General features: G+C 33.1%; 2 protein-coding genes across 11 annotated transcripts in view; both read left to right on the top strand.

Annotated features, from left to right (window-relative positions):
* LOC144854231 (small ribosomal subunit protein eS7-like) overlaps positions 1–11,927 on the top strand; it is a 170,900-nt gene that overhangs the window by 76,940 nt on the left and 82,033 nt on the right. The window lies entirely within an intron of this gene.
* Positions 683–11,927, top strand: part of LOC144854195 (protein 4.1-like) — a 41,143-nt gene continuing 29,898 nt past the window's right edge. For 6 of the 9 annotated variants that reach the window (XM_078712104.1, XM_078712109.1, XM_078712107.1 and 3 more), the window contains exons 1-4: positions 683–815; positions 5,765–5,827; positions 6,531–6,722; positions 11,754–11,858. In XM_078712104.1, the coding sequence (XP_078568230.1) occupies positions 5,780–5,827; positions 6,531–6,722; positions 11,754–11,858 (345 nt within the window). In that variant the 5' untranslated portion in view covers positions 683–815; positions 5,765–5,779. Of the gene's footprint in view, positions 816–2,918; positions 3,012–5,764; positions 5,832–6,530; positions 6,723–11,753; positions 11,859–11,927 lie in introns of those variants that run through there. The other 3 variants (XM_078712108.1, XM_078712103.1, XM_078712102.1) reach the window with 3 other exon arrangements.

Here is an 11,927-nt window from a genome sequence, read left to right as displayed (position 1 = left end):
GAGCTTAGAGTATTCAAAACAGATCATTCCCGTTATGCCACGCGTACATGACTGAACAGCTGACAATAGTATATTTTATATGCGCTTTATATTACGTAATTCATCCTTACATGATAAATCTTGAGGGGAACGAAATAGTACCGTATTAACCACTATAGGCCTAACCAAAGATCGGTTAGCCCAGTCGACTGAGCGTCGTGTTAATAACACGAATGTCGTAGGTTCGAATCCCACGCTGATCAATTGGTGGAATAGAGATAAAGCTATGCGAGCTACTATGTTTGGGGTTCACAGAATTACACGTACCCCATCATATGAGGAGGCGGCAACATCAATGCATCTGATCTTAGTGCTGTGAGGTCACTTGTAAATGTTATGTTTAGCGCCCTCAATTTTAAGAACACTCGCGTTATAATGTCAGAAAATTAGGAACAAATAGAACATGAACTTTGAATTTGGACTAATCCGTAGTAGTAGAAGTAGAGAAAACCCCACCTAAAACTTTGAAGTCTTTATATTGTTGTACGGGTAAAATGTCCCTGAGACATGTTGATAACAGATATTGTTTCTCTCACGGTGTCAAGTGTTGCGCGGCATCAAACAATCCGCTTATAATAGCGCCCGCAATTTTTGTCCATATAAAAAACAATCAATACTTCCGGTTTTGAATTTTTTGTAAACTGTCTGTTCCACCATATTGATTCCCGGCGAGACAAGTTCAAGCCCTGGGCATTTGGTTTGGACTTACTCTTTTTCCAGTAAACCAACATTATTTCATTTTTTGTGAACAGTTACATTAATCTATTAGATACCAGGTAATCATTTATTTTATGTAAATGAAACGTTCATGACGGGAAAATTTAGCAACGTATGTTTGTAGGCTAGGCCTACCAGAGTCTTTCTTGTTGGTGGTCGATACGATTGATAGCGAGAGTGTGGAGACGGGTATTTCCAGACAGAGCTCCAAAACAAAATCCTACCAAGGCTGGATAAGTATCTGTATAATACTGTATGAACATGTGGCATGAGTATAGCTAGCTATATATTAAAATACAAGTCAATGTCACTGACAAATTAGATGTTATGGCCGATGTTATATATGAATGTCAAATTGTATTATTTGTAGTATTTATTAGTAGAGCAATCCAGGACCAATTTAATGTGAATGTCGTCAAGAAGATCAAGTAGGCCTACACAGCAGTAACCTATAATATTTAAAACACTAGCGGCCTAAACAAGTTAAGAAAGACTCGATTCAATAATACATTCAATTAATTGGTTTATTATTTAAACAATTATATAGTCATTGTTAATTTATTATAGGCTAGTATAGTTATTATTATGACGGTAATTTGAAGGGTATGTTAGGCCAAATATAAATGGAGAAAGTCTCCATAATTAATTAGGCCTAATTTAACTTTATATTAATATTATATTATTAATGATTAGTATCGGTCGTTTTCACTGTAATAATGTTATTTAATAAAGTAGACCTTGTTTTTTCTTCTTACAATACATTTAATTAATCGTTTTTAATCATTTGCCCAACTGTCGTTAAAAATAATATTTTAGTAATGTCATGATAATAATAATCTTTACACTACTATATACACTCTGATTACTAGTATATATACTTAAAAGTGGAAAACAATATTTATAATGCAAATGCTTCGAAAAATTCGCCGAAGCTGCATAATAAAATTAAAAATACCAACTGGAATACATGAAGATTAATAATATTTCGAAGTTGCACACGCACATTGACACTGACTTGTTTTGAGTTCGTGTGTAAATGTTACAGTTAGAACTTAAGAAGAGGGACCCTGAAACTCGCGGTCCCTTTAATAGGTCCTTTGAAGGATATGCCTACCCCTATTCATTAGACAACCGAACACCGATAATCCGCTACGTAGGAGTTTTCGCGGGGGAAAAAACATACTAAATATAGTATAGTGTATTGATTTATAGACTCAAGAAATTGAGAAGGACGGATTGAAATTTTAGCGTTTCACCAAATAAAAACTCTCAAGCCAGAAAAAGTATCACCATAATATCCATTTTTGTATTAATAACGATACTATGTACATAATTATTTTCTGTTGTTTTTTGTGGTGGAAAAAATGTTGCCCCAAAGGAAAGGTTCTACTGTATAGTAACAATAACATGTAATTCTTTTTAGCCCAAAATTATCTGAAATACTGACCTGATTTAGGCTTACTATTTTGTGGTAAAAACATAAGTGCCATAATCGTATAAAAATCAAATAGTTGGGCGTCTAAAAAATAGTGTTTTTTGATTTATTTACGGAAATTTTAAAATACTGTTTCAAAATGAATATGAAATGAACCGGAGTAATATTGAAAATTCACGCTCTAGTAACGAATGTCGGAAAATGCCGCGTTTCTATCAGACGATAACCAAAATTTCCCTCTCTGCGTGCGCATCTCTAATATAGTAATGTTATCATTTAAACATTCAAAAAACAACTTCAAAACGACGGTTTTAGAGCCGAATATTGATCTTTGGTCAAGTGGTATCGTTCTGCAAAGCACGATTTATTTGCAAACGTGATTTCAAAAATTATCTCAACATCTACAAAAAAACGGGCGTGTTTCCTCAGATGGCAATTTACGCTATGTTTATACAGTGAGAATTCGTACCTTTTTAGTAGCATACACTCCAAAACGTAGTTCCCGTATATCAGTGTTAAAATTAAAATAAAGGAGTGTTTAAATAATAAGAAACATTATAAATATAATGTATTAATAAATATGTTTGATAATTCCGTAATATAGACATTTAACAGCAGTGGACGTTTCGGTGTACATGAGAAATTCATGGGTGAAAAGGGCGCAATAATCCGTCACGCTTGAGTAGTGCCAAGTCTTGTTTACTCTATACTTTTCAGGCGTCCCATATTCATTCATTGACATAATTGTTCAAAGTGCAAAATTGTCCACGTTTTTCATGGATGGTTATTCGGGAAATCGGAGATCGATATTATTTAAAAGGTATTGCATTGTTTTACATATTTACGAACATAACCTGTGTTGATAATTAGTCGTAGAAGCTCCCCTTCTCTTAGAGTTTTACACGTATGTTCGCCTAGCACCAGTTAGGCGCGAGGCTAGCTAGGCCTAGCCTAGTACAGTAGTTAGCCTAGGCTTAGATGGCAAACATACGATCATAGACTAGAGACGATCGGGCTCATCATAGAGATACGTTTGGCCCGATCGTCTTAGTTTTAGGCGTTGGTCCCGATAGTCTTAATCGTTGGGCCCCATCATAGTCTTAACATTGGGCCCGCTTGTCATGTATCATTTGTAAATCCGTTCAATTATAGTTTATTATGAATTGAATAATTACATACAGAGTGGTTGAAGTGAAATATTGTGTTACAGAACAGTAACCAAATTATTGATCGTACGTGGGACCCACTGATTGTGCATCCTGTGTAGCAGCAGTCGTGGGCTTGATTGATGTGCTTTTATTTTACGCAGTGGCTAAAGATACGGTACCGTATCCTAACAGCGCACACAGCCATGCAGCCTGGCGCCGCCGCCGATAGGCATTCTCTACAAACGTGATAGCGATATGAAAAAAATCCAAAGTCCTTATACGATGATGTCACACACGTACCAGCTGGCTGACTATGACGTAATGCAATTTTACCGTACCTTTAGCAAATGGAAGTTAGGATACTAACTTCCATTAGCCACGGCGTTTACTACAGAAACGCCTTTTATGAATGGTTTAGTACAAGCAGGAATAATTAGATTTGAAGTTGTCATTTTTTGATGAGGCATTTGGCACACCAAACACCACATGCACGTACGTTAGAAAATACGCACAAAAAAAGATTAATCATTTTAATGTTGATAATCTATTATTAAAATATTTTTAAATTATTTTTTTTACATTTGTATCACAAACTTGTGGAAAGAACACCTTTAATTTATTTTGTGGTGAAGAATTAGAAATCCAATTCATTTTCGTTGACCCAATTCTGCAATAGATAAAAAGGGAAAGACTTTAAAGTGACTATAATATACAGATGGCCTTGCAACTTTCTATACATTGTTATATATTTAAATATGTTGGTTCACTTTATACAGTAGTACAGTATATTTAATGCTTATCAAAAAATCATACTGTTAATTATCTACTCACGTGGTATAATACAACCAAATCCATGATATTATGGTCAGAAAGTCTTCATGTCTTACGAGAGGCACTACCAAGTGTACTGAGGAAGAACAAACAGGCTTTTTTTGATGTGGAGGAGGTCACATGGTAAACCGGTCACATGCCCACTTACAAGATGTGTCTGTGTTTACAAGATTCAACTGTATACTAGTTTACTGTCTCTGATTTTTAGGTGTATATAATTCCAATTTCTAGTTTTTTAGTCAACTATGCAGCTGTTATATACTGTAGATGGAAAATATTTAATAAATGTTATCATACAGTGTGGTAAATAAGTTATTGTTTGTAATTCTTTCAAACTGTTTACACTGTTTACACATTGGTTATCAAATATTGTATTAAACGAGTCATAATGGTTGTAACACAAAATTTGGCTTCAATAAATTCAAAGTTTGTTTTGTTGTAGAAATGGTGTTTGTCATTGGTGCAATATTTGTAATTCAGATATTTATAATGATAAGATAAATTGTTTAATGAACATGTTTATTAATAATAAGTAATTTATTATTGTTTTGAAAAGAGGGAATATAATTAAACATAACATTTTTAATTGGCACAAAATTACTTTTTGTTGTTGCATCAGACTAGAATATTTAATTTTGTAATTTTATAAGGTCTGTGCCAGATAGGTGTAGTGTACTTAGAATAAAAAAATCCTGCAGTTTCTCTTTGTTCTTTTATGTCCTATTATTAACAATCCTTTTGTATACAAGTAAGCATTGTGAGGTCAATCAATACTGCCACCACCTACAGTACAGCACATTAATGTCATAGGTTTTGAAACTCTCCCAACAGCCACTTATGTGATGTGTATGTAATTTGGTGTTGTTAGACACATACTGCTAGTCCTGAAATTTGATATCTGTACTGGTACTGCACAGTACATCATGATAGTTTGTGTCATTGTACAAACTATATCTAACTTTAGTTGCTTGGATTGTGTTTACGTTAACTGTACAATGTTTTGGGCATCATAATGTACTATACTAGTCTAGTAACTTTCTATATGGAAAATTACCCTTCATAAGATTCAAGAAAAAATATACAGAAACTTATGATATTCGGCAATAAAAGTTATATTACATGTTAGTTGTTACAAAATGACACAAAAATAACAATAGGTATTATTATAATAATCCTATACTATACAGTTGAAAGACTGGCTGGTAAACTCTAATTAATAGTACAAGTAATATGTACTGTACTTTGGAAACAATTTTGCCAGTGTACAAAACTACATAGCATAAATACCACCTTTATTTTAAGTACATTTATTTTAACTTCAGCCAAAATTTAATACAAAACATGTTATCTACAGGACTTGCTCAAAATTTTCTAGTAAAAATATTCCCTGTTTAATGTGTATGATGATTTCAGGGTAAAATTTGACCTTTGACCCAGAGTTGCTAAAATTTTCTAATAAAAATATTGCCTGTTTAATGTGTATGATGATTTCAGGGTAAAATTTGACCTTTGACCCAGAGTTGCTAAAAGTGAATGGTAGTACTGTAGATACATGCATTGATTACTTACCTTAATTTGTTTTCTTTTTTCATAGTAGGTTGAGTCAGTAATGATTAATGGTAGAGCTGATTATAACGACGAGTTGCCATCAGTAAAGGTTGGTACGTAGAGTTAAAATTATTGGGTTTCACTTTTACATTTTAAAATTTATTTTAAATTTGTACGTACTGTAGTAACTAGTATCATGAACAATTATTCTCATTTTGTTCCATTCATGTTTGTTTGATGACTTAAAGGCCTCACTGTCTTAAAGTATGATTTCTTATGCCATTAACGTCATACTGTAATTATACATTATATGAAAAGATTAAGTTATATCCATTTTGTTATCTTACATTTTACCGTATTCTCCTGTATCTGTGAACAGTATTTGTCATGTTGTGACCTATACACAATTTGCAATTCAATTCAACTTTATTTAACCACAGAGGCCCAGATCAACTCATGTTTGTTCTTCCCTGGGACGCCCAAGTCTCTCTGTACATTATTTATTTTAATTACTCGAGATGAGCTTGTTGATAAATTCAGTAAAATTATAAGAATTTAACCATTGTTGTCCTACTGTACTGTACCTGTATGGTCTTATCCTAATAAATTCAACAAAGCAAGGATATTGTTTTATTGGTTTTTTTGTATGCAAATCATTTTATTCATTGGGTAAACCACAAAATGTTATATGAATTGACGGTATATCCTGTATCTACCATCCCACTAAACAAATTTGGCACAAACAATTACACAAAGCTGCTCCACTTTAGGTTAGTATGTAGGCTTAATTTATCTTTTTTGTCTGTACACAGCCTTTATCCGAGATCATTAACGAACCTGCCCCTGGTGAAATCCAGCCTGAACCAGCCCCATTTCGTAAGAAACAGTGCAAGAACCTTTCACCTAAACAACCTGAAGCCAAGCCTAGCGCAACCCAGAAAAACATCATGCAGAAGGTTACAATACTACTCCTAGATGGCACTGACCAGCAGTATGAAGTAGATGTAAGTATCTCAGTTTGTAGTATTTTCTCCATCACTTTTGAAATTGGTAAACTGTTAGCTTTGGATTGGTAGAAAGTGCAAATATACCTTTTCAAATTATTCAGATATTATATTCTAATAATACATGTGTTGATGTTTATTCCAGTTTAACAAGAATGTTCACATTAGAGATTTGCTTTGGTAAAGAGAAAATTATACGTACTGTTCGTGTTAAGCCTATTGTGTTGATGATTTGATAAAGAGAAAATTATACATCCTGATACTAGTATAGTCTAGTTGTTGACGGACATTTATGATGCTAAATTACTGAAAGGAATAGCTAGAGAGGTATATGTATGGTCCACTGGGTAAAAAGGGAAAATAAGCATTTTCATGTTCTTTTCAAAGATTAATTGAGTGAGGTCCCTGTTTAATTTAGGAAAGGGCTTAACAGACAAGGTTATAGCCTGGTTGAAGTCCTAACCTTGAAATAAGCTTATAGGCTGGGGTGGAAGACTTTGAATGTGGGTTTCTCCACCCACCTGTGCCTAGCACAATCCTTGATAACTATAACTAATTCTGTTTAAGTATTTCGTCAGATAATTTGAATGTGTTGACAATGTTTTTTTAAAACTCTATTCTATTTATCATTAAGATATAATTATCTTTTCATTTCTTGTAATATATTTTTGAAAATGAAAAATTGTAGTGTCATTTCCACAAATTAATTATTCTTTTTTAAATGAAGAGTTAGGTCATCAGAAGATATTCATTAACCTGCATAAAATATTTTTTTAAAGAACTTTTATCATAAATTTTTGTTTTATTGTCAATTTAAATCTGAAGTGAAAATGTAGACGAATTCACCTTTTTCTTTACACTGTTACTGTAGTATTATCTACTTACAATAAGTTGAAAGGGCAGTGTTCTATTGTGTTGTATCACTTAAGTATACCACCACACCCAGTGTTTGCCTATTGATTACACAACATTACTGATGAACAATAACTTTCACATGAATTAGTGCTGTAATTACTTTAACAATATGTAATGTAATATTGAAGTCCTACGCTGTCTTGATCGTACAAAGGTTAATCTACATTCTTGATATTAACGGTGCAGGTGAAAATTGTTGTTGTCAATTAAAGGTTTCAGTAAACTAATTTTTTCTATCCATGTATTTTTTCAGTTGATTATTTTAAAGATAAGTAGGATATTTCTAGTTTAATCATAAAAGATTCTCATCTTTATGCAAGTTCATTCGAATCTAGTACAGTTTCTGAAGAGATTGTAGAAAACAATAAATAAATGAAGTGGTGACTCGAGTGTTTAACTTACAAGCTGTAAAAAATTGGCACATAAAGAAATATAATAAGTTGAAACTGTTTATTGCAAGGGACATTTATCACATAATTTTATCACGTAATTGTGTGTGAAGAGTTAAATCTGCAAACCCATGGTATAATAAGTGCTGATTGTGAAGCAGAATAAACATCATAAAATAATCCCCCTTTTATACTACAGGAATTTTACAAAAGTGTTCCTGCTTTACTGCTGTCAAAAAATAAGTGGGGTTACTGTACAATGATGTTCCAAGTTTATATTTATTATTAGAAATGAGCTATAGTTGTACTCTTTAAGTTGATTTAAAGCCTTCCATCCAGCTTGATATTCACCTGTATCGCAGCCTAAAAAAAGCCCTTGGTATGATCGTACAGTATGATACCACCCACCTTTAGGTCAAGTAAAAAAAAAAATTTATGTCCAGAATTTCATTCTAGCATTTGTATTGACATTATTCTAGCAGCAGCCTTGCTTCTTATGCAATTCAGATTAGGCAATACTATGCCTTTATATTCTGTTGCACATCTAGCCTATTATTTTAACAATTAAACCAGATTTAAAACAACATTGGTTTGGAATTTCTATCAAAAAACATTGCCGCTAATTCTCAACTGTACAACATGCACAGCGGTCAAATTGATACATATACTCCAAATTCAACAATATTTACACTGGAAGCTAGTTTTGATAAAGATTGAAAATTATAATGTTTTCCATAGTATGATATTAATTAAATTAAACTGCCAACTAAAAATACAGTACAGTTAAATTGGCTATTATGATCTGTTTACCTTTTGGACTAGTACTAACTGTACTTAATACACTAATGCATTAAGTTAAATAGTGTATTGTAGTTCTGTATTGGTACCTATATTACCACTGTACCTCTTGACTTTTCATCTTTAAAGCATGTTCATCTAAAAGTTATATTCTAGTTCCTAGCATGCTCCCCATGAAGCCATGTACTGTACAGTATGAAGGGTCATTCATGTTTACATTGCTGTTCTACAGTATGTAAAGTCCAACGTCTAACTAGGCTAATAATTTACACTTGAGTAATATTTGGCGCCAACCACTACGTGTATCAAGCAATAGCCAATATACATTTTGATAGCTATAAGCTACCTTTTGGTAGATATTTTGCTTTTTGGTAGCCCATGCCAATTTTACCCTGTAGTCCTATTGGCTCAGACGAATATATGTTGACTGGTACTAGTAGCCCATGTCATATTTTTCAAACTACATCGTAAAATACACTGAATATTAACTGAACATTACTAAATAACCTCCGAAAGAATTTGGACTTAATAATTCAAAGGCAATTTACAGTCCTATGAATGGAATCAATGGTTAAAACAGTGTTTACAAATTCTAAACATGAAAAGCATGATGATCATTTCTTACTGTACAGTATTACTGTAATTACAAGTTGCTATTACTACAGTACTACAGTAGTTGACCAATGATAAATAGAAGTTCTGAAGCAGAAAACAGATTGTGTTTTGTTGATTGCTGTTAATAATCAAGCAAAATCCATGTAATAAATTACTACATTAATATAAATGTTACATTATAGAATAGTAGACTCAACCATATGCATAGCATATTTGAACTGTCTGGTAAAAGATTGTTCAAACTGTGTATGTTTACACTGGGTTGTGATGATTCATCTCTTCTTTGTGCTTGATTTTTTCTGTTGTAACTGTTTTTTTAATAGCAGAACCAATAACTGTATAATTGTGTTGTTGTTTCTGGTGAAATCTACAATGAGACAAAATATTTTGTATGCAGACTAATGGGTAAAGTACATGGGACATACCGTATTGTTCCTAATAAACGCCCCGCCCCTGATAAATGCCCCCCTTCATTTTTAGTTCATTTTCTAATTAACAAACCTTAGTGCCCAATCTATATAAACAGAGGATTCTCACGTTTAGAATTGGTTTTCAGCCCTGAAAGTCACATTTTTCAGCGACTGTGATAACGATGTACGCTAACAGCGTAACAAACATGTAGGCTTACACCGGGCGCGTAGGGTAATTCGCGCGTGTAGCACACTGGACTGGACACACAACATACATCGCTGGTCTTTAAAAACCAGGAATACAACGGGGATCAGACAATCGCATGTTTATTCACACAACACGGAATTGATACAAGGCATCTGGTTCATGAAGACCTTTCGAGTTGTTTTCATCAAGTTGAGGGTGGATGTCAATAAACTTTGATAAACATGCTGTTTCTGTTGTGAAGGACAATGAAGAACGCATTGTCAGCCATTTGCCACAAGAGCAATCCAAGATTTTTAATTTTTTTTTTAAACATAAAGGCGAATTAAAAGAAAAATTTACAGCTAAACGCAGGCACAGTAGCATAGCAGGGGGTTTGGAGGTACCCTGTGAACTTATTTGTTGCACACCCATAAAAAACATTGATTGACCGTCTGAAGCAACTTGTTTAGGGTAGCCTAGGTAGGCCTCAAATATAGGCCTAGGCTTTATTTATGACTTTTACATTTCACCCCTAACAAACGCCCCCTTTTTAAAAAATGCAACGCCCCGGGTGCGTTTATTAGGAACAATACGGTATGCTATTTTCACACACAGCCGTTATTATTGCAGCAATAATTGCAGTAATTCACCATGCCGTTGTGTGTGAAAGGGCCTAAACTCTGCTTTCGTTTGACTACTGTACCTCTTTACCTGATCAAATGGCTGTGCAGTATTAACGTTGCTATACAGTCACATTCTGGTTAGAAAAGGGCTGCTAAAACATTGGGTTTCTGTAGTGAAGTATACATTAATTTAAAATTTATGTTGCCAATACCATTGATTATTTGGTTCTAAAACCACCAGTGGATTTCAAACAACTTCTAATAAAAGTGGGCATTCCTTTTATATTGTAGATTAGAAACACTTATGGACTGTTTCTATATTATTTTGTTGTAAAATGTAAACAAACTGTACATTTATTATATTTATTAAGCATTCGTTTTCCTTCCATCTGTAGTGTACTAGAAACACCACTTAATTCACCTTAATTGTGTTAAAACCGTGTTGTATTTGCCATCCAGGTAATTTTCTTATGCAAATTCAATCATGAATATGCATGAGTTGTCACTGTGACATTTTCTCATGACCTCATTATTAGCAAAATGCATTACAGTTAGTGCAGAGAGAGTTCAATATTTCATACTAGTGTGATTTTTCTATCACCACTATCACAATGCATATTAAGCAGTAGACACTACTGTAGTCATGTTATGGATAAGCTTATCAAATAAATAATAAGTGGTATTTCTAATTATCATATAATATTGATTTTTATTTAAAAAATACTTTACATTGGTATTATACTGAATGTTAACGGATGTACTGTAATTTTGGCCTATATTATTTTACTGAAGCTTTCATGGTTTAGATTATTTTTCAAACAATTTATTATGATACTCATTTCTGCAGTTGGGTGTAGTAATAGTATTTATCAAGTCATTTTTTTATTAACACTACATGGTGAAAACATGAAACAGAACTTCAAGTTATAATAATAATATTAGTATCAGTGAAAATTATAATTAATTTGTTACTTAATTTTTGTCTTCAGAAACGTTCAAAGGGATAGTATCTCCTTAAAATTAGAAGATAACAGAGAGCTTGAACTTGCTGGAGAAAGATTAAATTAATTTGGTTACTTAATTTTTGTCTTCAGAAACGTTCAAAGGGAGAGTATCTCCTTAAGAAGATAACAGAGAGCTTGAACTTGCTGGAGAAAGATTACTTTGGTCTGACATTCCGAGATTCTCAAGATCAGAAGGTACAGTATGGTACTTGTTAGTAGCTCAGCAGATCTACTGATGTTCAATTACATTCACATTTATTTCCT

This window comes from Antedon bifida, chromosome 10, assembly GCF_963402885.1.
Source record: "Antedon bifida chromosome 10, ecAntBifi1.1, whole genome shotgun sequence".
NCBI classification, from domain to species: domain Eukaryota; kingdom Metazoa; phylum Echinodermata; class Crinoidea; order Comatulida; family Antedonidae; genus Antedon; species Antedon bifida.
This window is presented reverse-complemented; position numbering and strand designations above follow the sequence as displayed.